At 49.2% G+C, this 24313-nt stretch overlaps 2 protein-coding genes across 2 annotated transcripts in view; one reads left to right on the top strand and one right to left on the bottom strand.

Moving 5' to 3' along the window:
• Positions 1-24313, bottom strand: part of LOC120049154 (staphylococcal nuclease domain-containing protein 1-like) — a 311592-nt gene that overhangs the window by 173209 nt on the left and 114070 nt on the right.
• Positions 2071-5410, top strand: LOC120050097 (leucine-rich repeat-containing protein 4-like). The gene has a single exon (XM_038996739.1). The coding sequence runs from the start codon at positions 2089-2091 to the stop codon at positions 4870-4872; it is 2784 nt and encodes a 927-aa protein (XP_038852667.1). The 5' UTR covers positions 2071-2088; the 3' UTR covers positions 4873-5410.

The following is a 24313-nucleotide window of genomic DNA, read 5'->3' as shown; positions in this document are numbered from 1 at the left end:
GCAAACGAGGAGAGAGAGCAAGAGCAAAGACTTGAGTGAGACTGGAGAGGAACAGGGTAGAATGAGAGAGGGGGGAGAGAGAGAGAGAAAGAGGGAGAGAGAAAGAAGGAGAGAGAAAGAAAGAAAGAGAGGGGAGAGAGTGGATTAGTTAATGCACAAAAACACTGCATCAAACCAATGCACTGCTCCGAGCGGGATGCGTCAGCAGTACATTCACGTTCCCCACTCAAGGACAAAAGAGAGAGAGAGAGCAACAGAGTGAACAAGCGAATGAAAGAGAGAGAGTGAGTAAACGAGAGAGAGAGAGAGAGAGCAGCCTTGCACCACACTGGCACCAGAAAAACGTGCCGGAATAACCTGAGCAACAGGATTAACACCGGGGCTGCAGGGGTTAAAATCGTGTTGCCGTGGGGACACACTGCCGTTTTCTCCAGTTCACCTGGGCAGCGCTTTATTCTCCTCTAAGCCAGGGAGCCAGAGAGAGAAACAAGAGAGAAAGACAGAGACACAGAAAGAGAGGACAGTGGAAGCTAACACGGTTGAGAGGCTTCGCGCTGGCACACACAAAGGACTGAGTGCTTTGAGCTTGGCCACTACCTCAGGACACTGCAGGGGCTGAGAAGAGCGAGAGAGAGAAAGAGATACACATCCCCGCTCTCGCTCGTCTGCTGCTACAGCGGATCTATTTTCCTCATCGAAGCTGCTGTAACATTCACGCCTGTGCCCCGCTCGGCTCTCTCTTGCTTCACTCTCCTATTCTGCCGCGCGGTGAAGAAAAAAGGGATTGAAAACAGGAGCTAGAAAGAGACCGAGGGAGATAGCGCTTTAGCCTCTTTTTGCTGTGCTGATATTGCTGCTGAATCTACTCTACACCCCCCCCCCTCGCTACCTCTCTCAACCCTGCTACAAACCCCCACCCACCCTCGGAAGAAATTGACGGATTATTGGGAAGTGCGCGGGAGGCAGGCTGCAGCTGCTGTGTGTGTGTGTGTGTGTGTGTGAGCGCCGCTGCTGGCGAGCCGTGTTTGCGTGCTGCTGTGCTGGAGCGCAGAGCTAGTTAAGAGGAGAAATAAGCTAATGACCGCAGTGTGTGTCGCGTAGCCTTTTCAACCCTGCCGAGCGCAACAGAAATCAAGTGGACACGACGCGACACACCAAGAGAGAGAGAGAGAGGGTGGACTGACTGACTGACCACCAAAAAATAGAAAGAGCCAAGGAAAGGAAAGGGGGGTCCTGTTTCCCCCCCCCCCATCTCAAACAAAAGGGGAAGAACATTTGAAAGGACTGTGGAATTTTTCTTCTTCTTCCTCCTTAAACCCCCCCCCCCCCCCCCCCCTACCCTGAAACCCCCACCCATTTTTCTTCTCTGCCTTGGGTTTTCAGAGTGCGGAGTGTGTGTGTCGGTGAGCACGCGTTTGTGCTATGGAGACTTGGAGAAGGCGTTCAGCGGAGGCATCGAGCAGCGGATTCCAAGGACAAGCGGGAGAAGAGCAGCCGAGGGGGAGCCAGAGTGTACTGCTTTAGGAGCCTGACTGGATTCCTACCCATCTAAAACACAAGCTGCGGATGGGCCTTCACATCTTTTCCTTCTTCGGATGATGTTCGCTTGTGTGGAATTATAAAAAGGGGCCATTTTGGCAAAGAATCTTCACTTAATTTGCTTCTAACAGAGCAGAAAGAAAAGTCTGTATTTTTCTGCTCCTTGGATATATACCTGATTTAATGTGATTGACAAAAAGAGAAAACAATCTCGTAAGGACCTGTAAATAAAAGCTTGAGGTAGGTGTCTAGCGTTTCCAACCCTATTTCAATCATCTCCATCTCCTATTCTATTATTATTTATCTTTCTCAGAAACATTTAAGAGCAGTCGCCCTCCCCCCTCCAGTAGTGTCCATGGAAAAGAGAGCCAGAGTCTTGCTTAATCCAGGGTAGGGCCAGCCCAAGAACCAACCCCCTTCCCTCCCCTCTTTATACCCCACCCCCCCTCCCACTTTCGACCACCACCCCAATCAGCCAACCCCCCCGCCCCCAACCCCACCTCCGGCCCTCTCCCCCCGGACGATGCTGAATTATGAGCGTGCCACATCATGAGTCTCCTGGGGCGGGTAGCTGTGCGTCGAGCCACCCTGCTCTGTGTTGTGTTCCTGATGGCGCGAGCGTGGAGCAGCTCCTCTCTGGCTATGGCGGGGGCGGCAGCGCCAGGGCCTCAGGGCTGCCCACCGCAGTGCTCGTGTAGTAGCCAGCTGAGCAAGGTGGTGTGCACACGGCGCGGCCTCACTCGCGTGCCCCCGGGCATCCCCGCCAACACGCGCCACCTCAACCTGATGGAGAATGCCATTGGAGAGGTGCAGGCCGACACCTTCCGACACCTGCACCACCTTGAGGTTCTGCAGCTGGGCCGCAACGCTATCCGGCAGATCGAGGTGGGCGCCTTCAATGGCCTCACCAGCCTAAACACGCTGGAGCTATTTGACAACCGGCTAACTGGGGTGCCCAGTGGTGCCTTTGAGTACCTGTCCAAGCTAAGGGAATTATGGCTGAGGAATAACCCCATCGAGAGCATCCCTTCATATGCCTTCAACCGAGTGCCCTCGCTCATGCGTTTGGACTTGGGCGAGCTGCGCAAGCTGGATTTCATCTCCGATGGCGCCTTCGAGGGCCTGCACAACCTCAAGTACCTCAACCTGGGCATGTGCAACATCCGGGGGGAGATGCCCAATCTGAGCCCCCTGCTGGGCCTGGAGGAGCTGGAGATCTCGGAGAACCTGTTCTCCGAAATCAAGCCAGGCTCCTTCCGGGGCCTCCGCTCACTCAAGAAGCTGTGGGTGATGAATTCGCAGATTGGGGTGATCGAGCGCAACGCCTTCGACGACCTGAGCTCGCTGGTGGAGCTCAACCTAGCCCACAACAATCTGAGCGCCCTGCCGCACGACCTGTTCTCCCCCCTCAGGTACCTGGTGGAGCTGCACCTCCACCACAACCCCTGGAACTGTGGCTGTGAAGCCCTGTGGCTGGCGCGCTGGCTGCGAGAGTACATCCCTACCAATTCTACCTGCTGCGGCCGATGCCACGCGCCGGCCCACATGCGGGGCCGCCAGCTGGTGGAGGTGGACCGGGGGGAGCCCGGCGTGCTCCAGTGCTCTGCCCCCTTCATTGGCGATGCGCCAAGAGACTTGAACATTTCGGCAGAGCGCGTAGCGGAGCTCCGTTGCCGGACGGCGCCAATGTCCTCGGTCCGGTGGCTGCTGCCCAATGGGACTGTCCTGACGCACGCCTCGGCACACCAGCGGATCGCTGTGCTCAACGACGGCACGCTCAACTTCTCCAACGTCCTGGCGGCTGACACAGGCACCTACACCTGCATGGTGTCCAACGCGGCCGGCAACTCAAACGCCTCGGCCTACCTCAACGTGAGCGCGGCTGAACTCAACACGTCCAACCTCAGCTACTTCACCACGGTGACCGTGGAAGTGCCGGGACCCACCACGGAGATGCCCAAGCCCAAGACCACAACGAGCGCCCCTAACACTGGTAGGGGGGCAGGAGGAGAAGCAGGAGGAGGTGCGGGGGGCGCTGGCACCACCACCACTGCCTTGCCCTCCCTCTTTCAGCCCGTCTTCATCTCTACTCCCACTGTTCTGCTCCAGAACACCGAGGGCCAGCCAGGCACCCGACCGTCCGCCATTCCTGCCTCCAAGTCCGCCACGGTCAAGCCACCCGACACAGTCCCCAGCCTGGACGAGATGATGAAAACCACCAAGATCATCATCGGCTGCTTCGTAGCCGTCACGCTGCTGGCCGCCGTCATGCTCATCGCCTTCTACAAGCTGAGGAAGCGCCACCAGCAGCGGAGCACAGTGGCAGCCGCCCGTACGGTGGAAATCATCCAGGTGGACGAGGAGGACCTGCCACCGCCAGCTTCTGCTGCCAACGAGATCCGAGACCACACGCTGCCCGAGATACGAGACCACAACAGCATCCAAAAACTGGATTATATCAGCCACAAAACAGACTATGGCTTCCCCAAACCCAAAGCTGACTACAAGGGGGACTACATAATCCACAAGCCCAAACCAGACTACATTATACACAAGCCCAAGGCTGAGTACACCACCTATAAACCAACCGTGGACTACACTACCCACAAATCTACCGTGGAATATAGTGCCCACAAATCTACACCAGATTTTAGCCTTCATAGACCAAAGGCTGATTATAGCCCGTTCAGACCTGAATATAGCACTCACAAGCAGCCTAAAGCGGACTATAGCCCCTTCAAACCTGACTACAGTACTCACCCGAGAACACCTAAAGCGGACTATAGCCCCTTCAAACCTGACTACAGTACTCACCCGAGAACACCTAAAGCAGATTATAGCCCCTTCAAACCGGATTATGGCACTCATCCAAAACCCAAACCGGACTACAGCACTCACCCACGACCTAAACCAGACTACAGCCCTTACAAAGCTGACTACAGCACTCAGTCCAAATCCAAACCGGAGTACAGTACACACAAATCCAAACCCGACAACAGTCAATACAAACCCAAATCAGAATACACCCCCAAGGCCGCGCCGGACTACATCGTCTTCAAATCAGACTACAACAGCTCCCACAAACAGGATTATGGCAACCAGAAACCCAAAATGGATTCCAGTCCCCACAAAGCAGACCATCACAAGGTGGACTACCGCACCCTCAAGCCCAAATACAACACGTACAAGCCAGCAGGACACGGGGCTAAATGGACAGAGAACAACATCGGGAACTCTCTCCCTCGAACCTTGCCCAGCGCCACCACAAACCTCCCTGAGTCCTTTGTCATAAAAACTCACACCAAGGAGAAGGTTCAGGAGACTCAGATTTAACAACCCCCCTCCCCAGCCACGTCCCAATCCCCATAGCCGCCCCCCCCCCCCACTCATAACTACATGCAATAGAATGCACAACGGGGAAAAAAGGACAGGAACTTTCTTTTTGAAAAGAGTGCAAAACTTAAAGACTGATAATTTCTTGTTGTACATGCTTATAAATAAATCTATATATGAAACTATTCAAACTACCATGGGCTGGTGATAGAGAAGCATATTATATTAAAAATAAATACATTCAAACTATTTTCTAACTTGTAACTTCTATTTAAAAAGACGAGTTGTTTAACATACTATCTTGACTTTGAGAAATGAGGGTAGACTTGTTTTAAAAAAGAGGCATTCTGTGTGATTTTTTTTAAACCAATGCTACAGAGAATGCAGTGAAAAGAGAAAAAACATTTATACTGAGAAGACTTTCTTTAAGAAAAAAAACATTCAAAAAAAAGGTCAGTGTTTGATCTTTACAGGTTTATCTTGTAAAAGCACCATGAATTTGTACTGTGCCAAATGTTACAAATGCAATAAAAATGATTTTTGGAGAGAAAAAAAACAAACAGAGAGAGATGACGTTTTTTTCTCCCTGGCGTACTGTAGCGAACAGCCAAACGCTTCAGACACTGCAGTAAGACTCTGCAGCTATACTTTAACCCTGCGTGTGCTGGGTGACTCACACAGAATGAATCACAGCACAGTGCCTGCTGCTGTTTTTAATAACACTTGATATGCCCGTGTGTCGAGGCAGGTGGAGAGAAGCTATGTTTAGTACGCATAACATTAGTCAATGACACGGTACTTAATCAAGGTGTGGCCCATTTCAAAGCAGGTACTAGATTTGTCCCGTTTTCATGAAGTTCTCCAAATGCATGGAACCCAGGAGAAATAGCTTTTAAAGGGCCTCTATTCATACAGGGGTATTTGAAGTGCTCTCCAGTGATATGAGACTGCACTGCTGTCATGTCAATGAATGATTGCATGTGTGTAAAGATATGAAGATGTAGGGTGTGATATGGTGTGCTAACTAGAGGGGCTTGTTTTCTATGTGCTTGACTTCAAGTGGTCAGAGAGGTGTTTTTCACTACGCGACTTGTGGATGTACGAGACAGACCCTGGTGATGTGAGCACGCGTTCCTCTTGGCCCCCAAAACATCTCATTTCTCTTTTCATTGCATCACCCCAGCTGTTGTGGCTTCATCAGTCAGCAACGGTTTTATGATGACAAATGCTGTGGGTCTCGCCGTTAACTGTGCATTCTTCAACAATCTCCCTCTCCATCTTAACATAGCCCTAACCTGCAGAGATGACATGTACACCGGGTCGTTAGCGTCTGTGGACGGCTCAAACTGGCTAACAGCGTGTTTTTTTTTAGAGAGCCGGTTGTTTTGACTATCGGTGTAAGGAGTGACACGTACAGAACAGAGGCCTCTCTTTCTTTACCAAGACGCACGCTGGCTGTCAGCGGGACGCCGGAGCATTAACAACCGGGCGACAGGGCCCCCGGCGCCACAGCTCATTAAAATGCAAGAAAAGAGAAAAAAAGATCAGACAAAAACAAAATTGGGGGCATCTTATTAATCAGTAAAAGGAAGTAATAATACAAGCTGGTATCGACGATGAGGGCATATTGCTCACTGTGTCTGAGTGATTCAACTCTGATTGGTCTATAATTTACACAGCCTGGACGGACACAACCCTCGTGTAGAAAACTCGTCCCACAAAAAGAAAAAACTACTGCTGACGAGGTAGTGTCACCGCAGCCCGGTCACCGGCCAAGCCCCGGCAGCCGTTAAACGGCACATACTGTCCCCTCTGTCACCGGTTTACGTAACCGAGGCAGTAATGGGAGGACGGTGCAAGATTGTCTCGGAGGGATCCGACTCTATTTCCTCTCTACTCCTATTTATTTGTGATAGAGAGGAGAGAGGAGAGAGAAAGAGAGGGAGGGAGGGAAAGGGAGAGTGGCTGGTATACTCGTCTCTCTGCTCTGCGCCATGCAGTAAGAGCAGAGAGAGAGACAGAGCAGAGCTAGCAGAGAGAGAGAGAGAGAGAGAGCAGAGATAGCAGAGAGAGAGAGAGCAAAGATAGCAGAGAGAGAGAGCGACAGAGCAGAGACAGAGCAGAGACAGAGCAGAGAGAGAGAGACAGAGCAGAGAGAGAGAGAGACAGAGCAGAGATAGCAGAGAGAGACAGAGCAGAGATAGCAGAGAGAGAGAGAGAGAGAGACAGAGCAGAGATAGCAGAGAGAGAGAGAGAGAGAGACAGAGCAGAGATAGCAGAGAGAGAGAGAGAGACAGAGCAGAGATAGCAGAGAGAGAGAGAGAGAGAGACAGAGCAGAGATAGCAGAGAGAGAGAGCAGAGAGAGCAGAGCCGAGAGAGCAGAGAGAGAGACAGAGCAGAGAGAGAGAGAGACAGAGCAGAGCTAGCAGAGAGAGAGAGAGAGAGAGCAGAGATAGCAGAGAGAGAGAGAGCAGAGACAGAGCAGAGAGAGAGAGAGACAGAGCAGAGATAGCAGAGAGAGACAGAGCAGAGATAGCAGAGAGAGAGAGAGAGAGAGACAGAGCAGAGATAGCAGAGAGAGAGAGAGAGAGAGACAGAGCAGAGATAGCAGAGAGAGAGAGAGAGAGAGACAGAGCAGAGATAGCAGAGAGAGAGAGAGAGAGAGAGACAGAGCAGAGATAGCAGAGAGAGAGAGAGAGACAGAGCAGAGATAGCAGAGAGAGAGAGAGAGAGAGAGAGACAGAGCAGAGATAGCAGAGAGAGAGAGCAGAGAGAGCAGAGCCGAGAGAGCAGAGAGAGAGACAGAGCAGAGAGAGAGAGAGACAGAGCAGAGAGCAGAGAGAGAGAGAGACAGAGCAGAGATAGCAGAGAGAGAGAGAGAGAGAGAGAGACAGAGCAGAGAGAGCAGAGAGACAGAGCAGAGATAGCAGAGAGAGAGAGACCGAGCAGAGAGAGAGAGACAGAGCAGAGATAGCAGAGAGAGAGAGACCGAGCAGAGAGAGAGAGAGAGAGACAGAGCAGAGAGAGCAGAGAGATAGAGATAGCAGAGAGACAGACAGAGCAGAGATAAGAGAGAGAGAGACAGACAGAGCAGAGATAAGAGAGAGAGACAGAGCAGAGATAGCAGAGAGAGACAGAGCAGAGATAGCAGAGAGAGAGAGAGAGAGACAGAGCAGAGATAGCAGAGAGAGAGAGAGAGAGAGACAGAGCAGAGATAGCAGAGAGAGAGAGAGAGACAGAGCAGAGATAGCAGAGAGAGAGAGAGAGAGACAGAGCAGAGATAGCAGAGAGAGAGAGCAGAGAGAGCAGAGCCGAGAGAGAGACAGAGCAGAGAGAGAGAGAGACAGAGCAGAGAGAGCAGAGAGAGAGAGAGACAGAGCAGAGCTAGCAGAGAGAGAAAGAGAGAGAGCAGAGACAGAGCAGAGACAGAGCAGAGAGAGAGAGACAGAGCAGAGAGAGAGAGAGACAGAGCAGAGATAGCAGAGAGAGAGAGAGAGAGAGACAGAGCAGAGATAGCAGAGAGAGAGAGACAGAGATAGCAGAGAGAGAGAGAGAGAGACAGAGCAGAGATAGCAGAGAGAGAGAGAGAGAGAGACAGAGCAGATATAGCAGAGAGAGAGAGAGAGAGAGACAGAGCAGAGAGAGCAGAGAGACAGAGCAGAGATAGCAGAGAGAGAGAGACCGAGCAGAGAGAGAGAGACAGAGCAGAGATAGCAGAGAGAGAGAGAGCTGAGACAGCAGAGAGAGAGAGAGAGACGAGATAGCAGAGAGAGAGAAAGACAGAGCAGAGATAGCAGAGAGAGAGAGAGAGAGACAGAGCAGAGATAGCAGAGAGAGAGAGAGAGAGAGAGAGAGAGAGAGAGAGAGAGAGCAGAGATAGCAGAGAGAGAGAGAGACAGAGAGAGAGAGCAGAGAGAGAGAGCAGAGAGAGCAGAGAGAGAGAGCAGAGAGAGCAGAGAGAGAGACAGAGCAGAGAGAGAGAGAGACAGAGCAGAGAGAGCAGAGAGAGAGAGACAGAGCAGAGAGAGCAGAGACAGAGCAGAGATAGCAGAGAGAGAGAGCAGAGAGAGAGAGCAGAGAGAGCAGAGAGAGAGAGCAGAGCAGAGAGAGAGACAGAGCAGAGAGAGAGAGAGAGCAGAGAGAGAGAGAGACAGAGCAGAGAGAGCAGAGAGAGAGAGACAGAGCAGAGAGAGCAGAGAGAGAGAGACAGAGCAGAGATAGCAGAGAGAGAGAGAGAGAGACAGAGCAGAGAGAGCAGAGAGACAGAGCAGAGATAGCAGAGAGAGAGAGACCGAGCAGAGAGAGAGAGACAGAGCAGAGATAGCAGAGAGAGACCGAGCAGAGGGAGAGAGAGCAGAGAGAGAGAGAGACAGAGCAGAGATAGGAGAGAGAGATAGTAGAGAGAGAGAGACATAGCAGAGAGAGCAGAGAGAGAGAGAGACAGACAGAGCAGAGATAAGAGAGAGAGAGACAGAGCAGAGATAGCAGAGAGAGAGAGCTGAGATAGCAGAGAGAGAGAGAGACAGAGATAGCAGAGAGAGAGAGCTGAGATAGCAGAGAGAGAGAGCTGAGATAGCAGAGAGAGAGAGAGAGCTGAGATAGCAGAGAGAGAGAGAGAGCTGAGATAGCAGAGAGAGAGAGAGCTGAGATAGCAGAGAGAGAGAGAGCTGAGGCAGCTTTTGATGTGTTTATCCTGCAGTCAGGGCCCGTCAGAGGGAGAGTGACGTGTGTATGTGGGGGTGACGGCTCTGGGAATTTAGAGAGAGAGATGGAGGGAGGGAGGGGGGCTTAGAGAGAGGGGCCATCTCCAATCCAAAGAGACAGATTAGGAGGGGGGGTTTTGATACATACACACGCAAACTGATTAATATATCCTTCACACACACACAAAGTCAAAATATCCCTGCCTCTCTCACACACTCAGACACATAGCCCACATTTACTTAGATTACACACAGATGCACACAACCATATGCAAACTGCCACTGAGCTGATAAGCAGACTAAAAATCTCTCTTAAACCCAAATACTTAGAGAACCTGAATCCCACACACATTACCTATACGTGTATTACATTCACTGTGTCTGTCACTGATGCAAACATATCGCTGGCACACAAACAGTAAGACACCCTTACACACACACAGCTCACGAACAAACAATCCCAGCCAGTTCACCTCACACAAAACACAAAGCCATACATGTTGTGCCCATGCATGACCTTGTACCATCTACCCTTGAAGACCCCCCCAACTACCTATTGGGTTAAATGCAGGCTTCTGCAGTGCACCTTAGGCCAACTCTGGTCACTTAGGCAAGGATCAGACATGATCAAATCCAAATACGCCACCCCCCTTCTCTTTCTCTCGCTCCTTCCCCCTCTCCCCGTTACCGTCGGTGACTCACGGCTTGCCTTAAGGGACAGTGTGTCAAAGTGCAGGGCTGGCTAAGGGACAGCATCTGACGGGCACTGTGGTGTGTCAAATCAAATGTTCTTTGTCACAAGCTTGGTAAACAACAGGTGTAGACTGACAGTGAAATGTGTGCGTTTGCTTTGTTGCATATGCGAGCATGCCCGTGTGTGTGCGTATGCATGTGAATGTGTGTGTGTCTGCGTATGTGCCTGTGTGTGCGTATGCATGTGTGTGTGTGTGTCAGCAGTGATTTGTGCTGTGGATACTTCATGTGTAGGGACAGCGGGGCGAGCTGCGGCGACTTGGGGGGGGGGGGGGCTTGGAAAACAAGCGTAGCCGCTTCATCCAGTCCATTTCATCGCCATCGAATGGCAGAATTGGTCATTGTTTCTCCGGTGTGATGATTTGAGCAGGACATTGGTTTGACGATATGATAGTGTGTGAGAGCCACAAAGTAGCATCCCAATTCTCACTGGAGTGTGCTGAATGCAAGAGACAGTAGAGAGAGAGAGAGAGAGAGAGTAGAGACGGAGAGAGAGAGGTAGAGAGAGAGAGAGTAGAGCGAGAGAGTAGAGAGAGAGAGAGAGAGACAGTAGAGACGGAGAGAGAGAGACAGTAGAGACGGAGAGAGAGAGGTAGAGAGAGAGAGAAAGACAGAGACAGAGAGACAGTAGAGAGACAGTAGAGAGAGAGAAAGAGAGAGAAAGACAGAAAGACAGAGAGACAGAGAGACAGTAGAGAGAGTGAGAGACAGTAGAGACGGAGAGAGAAACCGAAGGAAGTGTTGATATAATTTTTTGTTAAGGCAAATCAAGTCTGACATTTTAAGGTGGAAATTACAGGAAAATTCTCTGCAACAACAGAGTGATCAAATTAAGATAGCACATACACAATATATACAAAAGTTTGTGGACACTCCTTCAAATTAGTGGACTCTGGAGCAGTGGAAACGCGTTGTCTGGAGTGAATCTCGCTTCACCATCTGGCAGTCCAACGAACTAATCTGGGTTTGGCAGATGCCAGGAGGACGCTACCTGACCGAATGCATAGTACCAACTGTAAAGTTTGGTGGAGGAGGAATAATGGTCTGGGGCTGTTTTTCCATTGGTCGGACTAGGCTCCTTAGTTCCAGTAAAGGAAAATCTTAACGCTACAGCATACAATGACATTCTAGACGATTCTGTGCTTCTAAAGCGAGGTCCACACAGAAATTTTGTTGGTTTCTCGAGATCGGTGTGGAAGAACTTGACTGGCCTGAACAGAGCACTGACTTCAACCCCATCGAACACCTTTGGGATGAATTGGAACGCCGACTGCGAGCCAAGCCTAATCGCCCACCCTCAGTGCCCAATATCACTAACGCTCTTGAAGCTGAATGGAAGCAGGTCTGCGCAGCAATGTTCCAGCATCTAGTGGAAAGCCTTCCCAGAAGAGTAGAGGCTGTTATAGCAGTAAAAGGGGGACTAACTCCATATTAACGGCCATGATTTTGGAATGAGATGTTCGACCAGCAGGTGTCCACATCCAGTACGTATGGTGGAGCTGTGCTGGTCTGTAGAGTTCTGTACCGTGTCTGTGCAGTATTATCCTACACCAATGCAATACCATTGGCATACTGTGCTCTACCCATGATATACCACATCATCCAATGTTGTACTATGCTGTAGTGAGCTGACAAAGCCCAGTTGTGTAGCTGGACAACAAGAGGGGTCCTAGAGGCAGTAAGGTGTCTGTCCTGTGCTTTCTGTACTGAATTATATCTCTGTTATACCACACCAATCTATACTGGAGTGGTTCTGTACTGAATTATATCTCTGCTATACCACACCAATCTATACTGGAGTGGTTCTGTACTGAATTATATCTCTGCTATACCACACCAATCTATACTGGAGTGGTTCTGTACTGAATTATATCTCTGCTATACCACACCAATCTATACTGGAGTGGTTCTGTACTGAATTATATCTCTACTATACCACACCAATCTATACTGGAGTGGTTCTGTACTGAATTATATCTCTGCTATACCACACCAATCTATACTGGAGTGGTTCTGTACTGAATTATATCTCTGCTATACCACACCAATCTATACTGGAGTGGTTCTGTACTGAATTATATCTCTGTTATACCACACCAATCTATACTGGAGTGGTTCTGTACTGAATTATATCTCTGGTATACCACACCAATCTATACTGGAGTGGTTCTGTACTGAATTATATCTCTGCTATACCACACCAATCTATACTGGAGTGGTTCTGTACTGAATTATATCTCTGCTATACCACACCAATCTATACTGGAGTGGTTCTGTACTGAATTATATCTCTACTATACCACACCAATCTATACTGGAGTGGTTCTGTACTGAATTATATCTCTGCTATACCACACCAATCTATACTGGAGTGGTTCTGTACTGAATTATATCTCTGTTATACCACACCAATCTATACTGGAGTGGTTCTGTACTGAATTATATCTCTGGTATACCACACCAATCTATACTGGAGTGGTTCTGTACTGAATTATATCTCTGTTATACCACACCAATCTATACTGGAGTGGTTCTGTACTGAATTATATCTCTACTATACCACACCAATCTATACTGGAGTGGTTCTGTACTGAGCTAACGTGGTGCCGCTAGCTAGTCGTTGGGGGCTGTCAGGCAGGCCGTGTCCAGGGCGACACAAAAGCCAGTCCTCCTCCGTCGGAAGGAAGCAGCTCTCGCTCTACTCCGTGTGCTTCATTAGCAATCACTGAGGAAGCCATTTGGAAGGAGACGAGCATGCAGCATGCACCGTGTCCGCCACAGCTCACAGGACCCTGACGGATGGAGAGAGGGGAGGGAGGGAGAAGCAGAAAGCTTGGAGGGGAGAGAAAAGGAGGGAAGACATGAGAGAGAAAGGAAAAGGGGAGAGAAAGAGTGAGCGGGAGAGAAACAGGAAAAGTAGAACGGTAGAAAATCTGAAAAATGCAAAAGAGGAAAGATGAGGCAGAGAGAGCGAGAGAGAAGCGGGCAGAACATAGACAAATCAGCAGAAAGAAAGTGCAGGACAAATGTGGTGGAGCAGGATAAGCATGTTGGTGAAATATTAAATGGAATAGAATAAACAAATATCAAAAGAGGGGAGACAGAGCAGATAGAAAAGGAGAAGGGGAAAACAGAGAGAGACAGACAGGGAGAGACAGAGCAAGAGAGATACGGAGCAAACAGAACATGATGAAAAAGTGCCAACTAGAGATAGAACAGGGAAAGAATGAATTCTTTGATTGTGCCTGGAGGGCTGCACCAGCTAGAGGTGTAGGGGGGGGGCAGTATAGTACAATAGGAAAAGCTGATAACCAGTAATGGGCTGAACCACTGGTAAACTTGGGACTTTAATGGTTCTATCTGCAAAAAGATGATTCTGAGATAATTGGCTTTAAAGTTCTGAACCCTCATTGGTTTGAATGGTGTCAGCAATTTTTACATTGTATTATTTTGAACTATATACACAGAGAACATTGAACAGAACAAGGCTATAGTCCCAAGTTCTCTCACTAGGGGGCGGAGGGGGGCAGTAAATGGTATGTGATGTACTAGGGGTTGTGTGTGGTTGTAGGGGTTGTGTGTGGTTGGTTGTGTGTGATGTTAGGGGTTGTGTGTGGTTGGTTGTGTGTGATGTTAGGGGTTGTGTGTGGTTGGTTGTGTGTGATTGTAGAGGTTGTGTGTGCGCTCGGTTGTAGGGGTTGTGTGTGGTTGTAGGGGTTGTGTGTGGTTGTAGGGGTTGTGTGTGCGCTCAGTTGTAGGGGTTGTGTGTGCGCTCAGTTGTAGGGGTTGTGTGTGGTTGTAGGGGTTGTGTGTGCGCTCAGTTGTAGGGGTTGTGTGCGCTCAGTTGTAGGGGTTGTGTGTGGTTGTAGGGGTTGTTCGTGCTGGGTTGTGTGTGGTTGTAGGGGTTGTGTGTGGTTGTAGGGGTTGTGTGTGGTTGTAGGGGTTGTGTGTGGCTGTAGGGGTTGTGTGTGGCTGTAGGGGTTGTGTGTGCGCTCGGTTGTAGGGGTTGTGTGTGGTTGTAGGGGTTGTGTGTGCGCTCGGTTGTAGGGGTTGTGTGTGGTTGTAGGGGTTGTGTGTGCGCTCGGTTGTGTGTGGTTGTAGGGGTTGTAGGGGTTGTGTGTGGTTGTAGGGGTTGCGTGTGCGCTCGGTTGTGTGTGGTTGTAGGGGTTGCGTGTGGTTGTAGGGGTTGCGTGTGGTTGTAGGGGTTGTGTGTGGTTGTAGGGGTTGTGTGTGCGCTCGGTTGTGTGTGGTTGTAGGGGTTGTGTGTGCGCTCGGTTGTGTGGTTGTAGGGGTTGTGTGTGGTTGTAGGGGTTGTGTGTGGTTGGTTGTGTGTGATTGTAGAGGTTGTGTGTGCGCTCGGTTGTAGGGGTTGTGTGTGCGCTCAGTTGTAGGGGTTGTGTGTGCGCTCAGTTGTAGGGGTTGTGTGTGCGCTCAGTTGTAGGGGTTGTGTGTGCGCTCAGTTGTAGGGGTTGTGTGTGCGCTCAGTTGTAGGGGTTGTGTGTGCGCTCAGTTGTAGGGGTTGTGTGTGCGCTCAGTTGTAGGGGTTGTGTGTGCGCTCAGTTGTAGGGGTTGTGTGTGCGCTCAGTTGTAGGGGTTGTGTGTGCGCTCAGTTGTAGGGGTTGTGTGTGCGCTCAGTTGTAGGGGTTGTGTGTGCGCTCAGTTGTAGGGGTTGTGTGTGCGCTCAGTTGTAGGGGTTGTGTGTGCGCTCAGTTGTAGGGGTTGTGTGTGCGCTCAGTTGTAGGGGTTGTGTGTGTGCTCAGTTGTAGGGGTTGTGTGTGCGCTCAGTTGTAGGGGAGTGTGTGGTTGTAGGGGTTGTGTGTGCGCTCAGTTGTAGGGGTTGTGTGTGCGCTCAGTTGTAGGGGTTGTGTGTGGTTGTAGGGGTTGTGTGTGCGCTCAGTTGTAGGGGTTGTGTGTGCGCTCAGTTGTAGGGGTTGTGTGTGGTTGTAGGGGTTGTTCGTGCTGGGTTGTGTGTGGTTGTAGGGGTTGTGTGTGGTTGTAGGGGTTGTGTGTGGTTGTAGGGGTTGTGTGTGGTTGTATGGGTTGTGTGTGCGCTCAGCTGTAGGGGTTGTGTGTGGTTGTAGGGGTTGTTCGTGCTGGGTTGTGTGTGGTTGTAGGGGTTGTGTGTGGTTGTAGGGTTGTGTGTGGTTGTAGGGGTTGTGTGTGCGCTCGGTTGTGTGTGGTTGTAGGGGTTGTGTGTGGTTGTAGTGGTTGTGTGTGCTCGGTTGTGTGTGGTTGTAGGGTTGTGTGTGCTCGGTTGTGTGTGGTTGGTTCTTCTATACTTGTGGGGATGTACTATCCTTGTGGGATTTTAGAACAAGGAAAATGCTCTCTCGTGGGGACATATCCCATATCCCATGAGGACAAAGACTATTTTAAGTTTAGGGGTTAGGTTTAGGGTTATGGGTTAAGGTTAGGGTAAGGTTAGGAGAATTAGGATTTTGAATGGAAATGAATTGTTGACCCACATGAGGATAGAGGAACATAGTGGTCCCTTCTAATGACCAAACAATGTGTTCATGAAATAACAGCTCCTCAAATATTTACTTTCTGCATTACTTATTCCATGTGCTATCTAGGCTAAATTATTCAATATCTTTCTATATGATTCTATATATTTCTATATGACTCAATATATTTCTATATGATTCAATATCTTTCTATACGATTCAATATCTTTCTATACGATTCTATAGTCAAGGGGGATATGACTAAATAGGGTCCTAGTTATTGGAATATAACAGGTCGTTAGAATTCAATTTATTCCAAATGGCACAAGGGAAAAGATAGACAAACGTTCTACTACCAATGATTAGACTACAGACCAACATTTTATAACATGAAATAAACATTCTTTAATACTATAATGAATGACAACCTTTAAAACAACACTGGTGATGACTCAGGGCCTATCTGTTCATAACAGTTGTATGAATGACACTCAAACAACAGGCTCTTCTATGAGCACGCTTGGCTGCACGCCGTGGCTGCACGCCGTGGCTGGGAGTCAACGTGACTCAACAATGTTGATGGGAGTAAAAGCCATTTACTGATGGCTACACACTATAGTAGGTTGACATGATGAGTTGTTGCTGTGTGTGAGGATCCCTGCTATTGTGTGTGTGTGTGTGGGGGGAGTTGAGGCCTAGGGAACGAGTAGTTGCGTAAGGAAAGAGGAAGAGACCGACTTGTTTTTCTGAGGTGTGTTTTATCAGATGGGGCCGTATTGATTGATTTTCATTGGTTCACTGTCAGGCTTGTGCTTTGATTGGTTGTTAAAGAATTCAATAGAAACATATCTTAACAGCAATGCCAACAGGCGAGCCTTTAAAAGATACCATCAAACAATATTCAGTCTGGAAGATCAGACTAGAAACGATTTCAAATCCAATTTAAGCTGACTGTTACTGTTACCAACCTAGTTGTATGTGAACCAGTTGTGGTCCTGGAGGGAGACTGTATTGCTCTAATGGAAAGTGAAAAACAGTGGGTCTGTGTTGACGCTGGCCAGAGACAATGGAATAGTTTTTATGACCTCTGCTTATCGTAGGGAGCTGTCAGGGTAGACACAGTCTCTCTCTCTCACACACAGTTCATTCCGGATTCTACAATGAATTTGCCCATGCACTCCCCCTCTGCTCTCCTTGTACCACATTAGCATGGATCTTCACGGTACTCTCTGTGCCCCCTGCTTTAGCTGAATGGATTTTCCACTGACGTTGTTAGCTACCGCTGCTGCCTCTGCCACCACTGTGCTGCCGCTGCCAGTGCTGCCGCTGCCAGTGCTGCCGCTGCCAGTGCTGCCGCTGCCAGTGCTGCCGCTGCTAGTGCTGCCAGTGATGCCGCTGCTAGTGCTGCCAGTGATGCCGCTGCTAGTGCTGCCAGTGCTACCGCTGCCAGTGCTACCGCTGCCAGTGCTACCGCTGCCAGTGCTACCGCTGCCAGTGCTACCGCTGCCAGTGCTACCGCTGCCAGTGCTACCGCTGCTAGTGCTACCGCTGCTAGTGCTACCGCTGCTGTTCTGCAGGGCCATCCATTTCTCCACATGTCATTTAGGAAGCAGAGAGAGAGAGCGAGCGAGACACACACTGGGAAAGAGAAGGCCCCCCTTGGTAGCTACACACATTTTAAACACGACCCACAGGGGTTGGGGGGTTTGTGAAGCAGAGCGTCTCGGAGTGAACAGATGACTCTGGGTCAGAAGAGAAGGAGAAAAAACCCAAACAACGACTTCATTTGGAGCAGTTTTGGAGCGGTGGGGAGCTCATCTGACATAACGCCTCCTACAGTGCTAGCAATCTACTTCAAAGTTGGCATGCTAAGAGGAGAGAAAATGTTTTAACAAGGTAGCTACTTAAGTCAGTGTGTTATAAAAGGTATTCTGATTCAATGTGTCAGAGTTAGGGAAGAATCAGCACAGTGCTTCCTGCAAGGAAGAAAAGAGGGACAGAGCGAGTGAGGCAGGGAGAGAGAGAGCGAGCGAGCGAGCCGGAGAGCGAGGGAGCCGGAGAGCGAGGGAGCGAGGGACCCGGAGAGTGAGAGCGAGGGAGCCGGAGAGCGAGGGAGCCGGAGAGCGAGAGCGAGGGAGCCGGAGAGCGAGGGAGCCGGAGAGCGAGAGCGAGGGAGCCGGAGAGAGAGCGAGGGAGCCGGAGAGAGAGCGAGGGAGCCAGAGAGAGAGAGCGAGGGAGCCAGAGAGAGAGAGCGAGGGAGCCAGAGAGAGAGAGCGAGGGAGCCAGAGAGAGAGAGAGCGAGGGAGCCAGAGAGAGAGAGAGCGAGGGAGCCAGAGAGAGAGAGAGCGAGGGAGCCAGAGAGAGAGAGAGCGAGGGAGCCAGAGAGAGAGAGAGCGAGGGAGCCAGAGAGAGAGAGAGCGAGGGAGCCGGAGAGAGAGAGCGAGGAGCCGGAGAGAGAGAGCGAGGAGCCGGAGAGAGAGCGAGGAGCGAGCGAGACGGAGAGAGAGAGAGAGAGCTAGAGAGAGAGAGCTAGAGAGAGAGAGAGAGCTAGAGAGAGAGAGCGAGAGAGAGCTAGAGAGAGAGCTAGAGAGAGAGAGCTAGAGAGAGAGAGCTAGAGAGAGAGAGCTAGAGAGAGAGAGCTAGAGAGAGAGAGCTAGAGAGAGAGCTAGAGAGAGAGAGCTAGAGAGAGAGAGCTAGAGAGAGAGAGCTAGAGAGAGAGAGCTAGAGAGAGAGCTAGAGAGAGAGCGCGCGCTGAGAGAGCGCGAGAGAGAGCGCGAGAGAGAGCGCGAGAGAGAGCGCGAGAGAGAGCGCGAGAGAGAGCGCGAGAGAGAGCGCGAGAGAGAGCGCGAGAGAGAGCGCGAGAGAGAGCGCGAGAGAGAGCGCGAGAGAGAGCGGTGGGGGTGCTGAAGAGGAAGAAAGTATGGCTTTGAAATAGAAAGGGAAAGAGCTGTGTACTAGTTTTCTAGGTTGTTGAACCCATTTAGATTCACATTATCATGTGTTCTCTGATAACGCTGCTTTCAAATGGGAATACGGCTAGAAAAGACATTAACAGGGAAAAACTAACTGTGTTACTTCAGCTTCGGAGGCAGTTTATGTTCACTACAGATTATATGTGTGATCACTTGTAGGACTTATATGGCGCACTACAGTGTGTGTGTGTGTGTCTAACACTCCAACAGCAATAGTTCAATGGGGTCAGCTGTCGCTGTAGCCTTCCAGGATCAATATGAAACCTCTCTGCAGCAGCCTGTGATGCACTAACCAATGCATCATGGGAAACAGAGTATTTTCTCTCTCTCTCTCTCACAGTTCTCTGCACTTATTATTTAGTGGGGCCATTTAGAAAACTATTGCACTGTGCATAATTACTTCATGTAAATGTGGTAAAAAGATGGATTCCGATCCAATATATTAAGATATAGCAAGTAGAGTGCTTATCTCAGATTCATAGGCAGGCTTTTATGAGCAGGGCCTAGGCGCCGGTCCCAGTTCCTAGTTTTAATGGACCCCAAATAAATGCAGCCTTGAAAACTGCCCATTTAAAATACAGCTAATAGTTCATTTAAACGGTGTGTGAGCCAGGAGAACAAAAACACCTATATGTAAGTCACAGACTTGGCTTTCATGTTCTCATTCGGAAGGCCAATACAACGGTAGTGTGCACTTTGACAATAAAGCACTCCGAACAGCAAACATGCACACTTGCAGATTACTGCTAAAGAGTGCTGAGAGCGAGCGTTTACTGCTGAAAAACAGACTGAGTTCAGAACGCAGCAACACTAATAGTAGGATTAAAGAGCACATTAGAGTTTCTAGGTCCAAATGGGCAGTGTGTTTAGATTAGTTGTAGACTAGTTGTAAAGATCAGAAACAAGTTTATACCCTCAATCCCTCTTATCTCGACGAACGGACATGGATGCGCGCGCGCGCACACACACACACACCACACACACACACACACACACACACAGCTGAGTATTAGTGGGGGCCTGATGTTCTTTTCCCATGCCTCCGAAGGGATTTAACCCCAGTGAAGGGCATTCTAACAGTGTTTGTTTGTGTGTATTTGTCCACGTGAGATGTAGACCTGGCAGTGTGTGAGGATTTAAGGTGACCTTGCGTCAGTCTAACACACCACCTCTCTCTCTCTCTCTCTCTGGCCACATCAAACACAATCAGTCTGTTCAGCAAAGACGAGTCAGGAAGTGATTCTGGACAACACCCACAAACCCAGAGTATAATAATATAGAACGAACACGGTCATTCAGGACACTTATTCAAAGCAATTCCGAGCCAAGACATTAACTCAATTTACAGGTAACTGCCAAAATAATGGAAACACTTGAGTAAATGAGGGATACAAAGTATATTGAAAGCAGGTGCTTCCATAGAGGTGTGGTTCCTTAGTTAATTAAGCAATTAACATCCCATCATGCTTATGGTCATGTATACAAATGCCCAGCTGCCCATTATTTTGGCTACCATGGCTAGAAGAAGAGATCTCAGTGACTTTGAAAGAGGGGTCTCAAAGGAGCATAGGGGGTTTAAAGGGTTTGTGTGTCAGTCATAGTCACCAGATCTGAACCCAATTGGAACACTCCTGATTCTGAAGCGGTGCCTCAGTGTTTTGCACCATGAAAAAAACACCAAAGTATGGAATTCCTCATGGAAGAATGGTGTTGCATCCCTCCAATAGAGTTCCAGACACTTGTAGAATCTATGACAAGGAGCAATGAAGCTGTTCTGGCTCGTGGTGGCCCAACGCCCTATTAAGACACTTTATGTTGGTGTTTCCTTTATTTTGGCAGTTACCTTTATGTGACCTATGTGGGAATAACATTCACAACCCTGGTGTTACCAACCCTGCACTCTTACCCACTGAGCAACACTTGCCCACAGAGCAACACTTGCCCACAGAGCAACTCTTGCCCACAGAGCAACTCTTGCCCACAGAGCAACTCTTGCCCACAGAGCAACTCTTGCCCACAGAGCAACTCTTGCCCACAGAGCAACTCTTGCCCACAGAGCAACTCTTGCCCACAGAGCAACTCTTGCCCACAGAGCAACTCTTGCCCACAGAGCAACTCTTGCCCACTGAGCAACTCTTGCCCACTGAGCAACTCTTGCCCACTGAGCAACTCTTGCCCACTGAGCAACTCTTGCCCACTGAGCAACTCTTGCCCACTGAGCAACTCTTGCCCACTGAGCAACTCTTGCCCACTGAGCAACTCTTGCCCACTGAGCAACTCTTGCCCACTGAGCAACTCTTGCCCACTGAGCAACTCTTGCCCACTGAGCAACTCTTGCCCACTGAGCAACTCTTGCCCACTGAGCAACTCTTACCCACTGAGCAGGTGAGTGAGCATCAAAATGCATAACAAATACCAAGCGCAAATACAGATTGTTTAAAAGAATCCCACTGAGGGAGGAAGGTATACTCCCCCTGTAGGGGGCACTACTAATTAGACAACGCTCCTCGCTTGCTCTGTCGCTCTCTCGGTCTCTATCCGTCTGTGACCGTCTAATTAAATAGGAGGGCGATGGGAACATCAAAGCTGGTGTGTGTGAGAACAACAGTCAAGGTATTCTTTGCTAGAGCTGGACCATTTTAATAGTCCTTTGTCTTTTCCAATCACAGAGGGGCCCTAGAGAGGGAGAGAGAGCGCCAGGGCTTTCTAATACCCCCCCGTCGTTTGGTTATTTGTACGTACGCACACACACACACACACACACACACACACACACACACACACACACACACACACACACACACACACACACACACACACACACACACACACACACACACACACGAGGGAGAACTCTGATGTGCCTCTGTGCTTGGAGGTGCGTTTTGACTGGCAGTTGAACCTGTATACTGTGTTTCTAGTGTGTATTGTTACATAAGCAGCAAATTAGGTCAATTAGCCATTTGTATTCTATACGATTCCTTGAAATACCAACACAACCATCTCCAATTGTTTTCTACTAGCTGGAGTGCTGCCAATCCCTTTAATTTGATGTAGCATATCATATTCCTTCTGACCCTAAACTTCCAAACACTCCACAAGTGGTTGTTCCTGCCAATAGAAGGTTAAATGATGGATGGTTTACCTGTCTATGGGAGGAGACGGGTAGCTACAGTGAACCAACACACCCCCTGTGGTGACTATTGATAAAGGTACTGAGCGCCTGCTGGGGAGACTGAGGGGAGACCAAAGGAGGAGTGGAAAAAAAGTGGCATGGGGAGAGACAATGCTTTGGGTTAAACATGACAAATATACTAGGTTCAACAATGAGTATACTGAACAAATAAACGCAACATGCAACAATTTCAAAGATTTTACTGAGTTACAGTTCATATAAGGAAATCAGGCATTTTAAATTAATTCATTAGGCCCTAATATATGGATTTCACTTGACTGGGCAGGGCCGCAGCCAATCAGAATGAGTTTTTTCCCACGAAAGGGCTTTATTAAAAGTCAGAAATACTCTTCAGCACCCCTGGGCTGGCGTGGTTACACGTGGTCTGCTGTGGTGAGGCCGATTGGACGAACTGCCAAATTCTCTAAAACGACATTAGCTTATGGTAGAGAAATTAACATAAAATGATTTGGCAACAGCTGTGGTGGACATACCTGCAGTCAGCATGCTAATTGAACACTCCCTCAAAACATGAGACTTCTGTGGCATTGTGTTGTGTGACAAAACTGCACATTTTAGAGTGGACTTTTATTGTCCCCGGCCCAAGGTGCACCTGTGTAATGATCATGCTGTTTAATCAGCTTCTTGATATGCCACAACTGTCAAGTGGATGGATTATCTTGGCAAAGGATAAAATGCTCACTTACCAACATGTAAACAAATTTGTGCACACAATTTGAGAGTAATAAGCTTTTTGTGCGTATATGGAACATTTCTGGGGTCTTTTATTTCAGCTCATGAAACATGGGACCAACACCTTACATGTTGTGTTATATTTTTGTTCAGTGTAGCAGCCACTGTGATTGCTCAGGGAAAGTCAGCCAGGGCAGCTACTAGTACGTTCGTACTATGAATGAATAATGTGAGGATGAAGATGCTGTAAAGAGGTACTGAGATGAACATGCAGGACAGGTACAGCATCTGAACAAAGATGAACATGCAGGACAGGTACAGCATCTGAACAGAGATGAACATGCAGGACAGGTACAGCATCTGAACAGAGATGAACATGCAGGACAGGTACAGCATCTGAACAGAGATGAACATGCAGGACAGGTACAGCATCTGAACACAGATGAACATGCAGGACAGGTACAGCATCTGAACACAGATGAACATGCAGGACAGGTACAGCATCTGAACAAAGATGAACATGCAGGACAGGTACAGCATCTGAACAAAGATGAACATGCAGGACAGGTACAGCATCTGAACAGAGATGAACATGCAGGACAGGTACAGCATCTGAACAGAGATGAACATGCAGGACAGGTACAGCATCTGAACAGAGATGAACATGCAGGACAGGTACAGCATCTGAACAGAGATGAACATGCAGGACAGGTACAGCATCTGAACAGAGATGAACATGCAGGACAGGTACAGCATCTGAACAGAGATGAACATGCAGGACAGGTACAGCATCTGAACAGAGATGAACATGCAGGACAGGTACAGCATCTGAACACAGATGAACATGCAGGACAGGTAGAGCATCTGAACACAGATGAACATGCAGGACAGGTAGAGCATCTGAACACAGATGAACATGCAGGACAGGTAGAGCATCTGAACACAGATGAACATGCAGGACAGGTAGAGCATCTGAACACAGATGAACATGCAGGACAGGTACAGCATCTGAACACAGATGAACATGCAGGACAGGTACAGCATCTGAACACAGATGAACATGCAGGACAGGTACAGCATCTGAACACAGATGAACATGCAGGACAGGTACAGCATCTGAACACAGATGAACATGCAGGACAGGTACAGCATCTGAACACAGATGAACATGCAGGACAGGTACAGCATCTGAACACATGAACATGCAGGACAGGTACAGCATCTGAACACAGATGAACATGCAGGACAGGTACAGCATCTGAACACAGATGAACATGCAGGACAGGTACAGCATCTGAACACAGATGAACATGCAGGACAGGTACAGCATCTGAACACATGAACATGCAGGACAGGTACAGCATCTGAACACAGATGAACATGCAGGACAGGTACAGCATCTGAACACAGATGAACATGCAGGACAGGTACAGCATCTGAACACATGAACATGCAGGACAGGTACAGCATCTGAACACAGATGAACATGCAGGACAGGTACAGCATCTGAACACAGATGAACATGCAGGACAGGTACAGCATCTGAACACATGAACATGCAGGACAGGTACAGCATCTGAACACAGATGAACATGCAGGACAGGTACAGCATCTGAACACAGATGAACATGCAGGACAGGTACAGCATCTGAACACAGATGAACATGCAGGACAGGTACAGCATCTGAACACAGATG

This window comes from Salvelinus namaycush, chromosome 6 (genome assembly GCF_016432855.1).
Source record: "Salvelinus namaycush isolate Seneca chromosome 6, SaNama_1.0, whole genome shotgun sequence".
NCBI lineage: Eukaryota > Metazoa > Chordata > Actinopteri > Salmoniformes > Salmonidae > Salvelinus > Salvelinus namaycush.
This window is presented reverse-complemented; position numbering and strand designations above follow the sequence as displayed.

Bases quoted from the DNA above. Each gene is read 5' to 3' on its own strand.
- LOC120050097 (XM_038996739.1), top strand. From the start codon at position 2,089: ATGAGTCTCCTGGGGCGGGTAGCTGTGCGTCGAGCCACCCTGCTCTGT.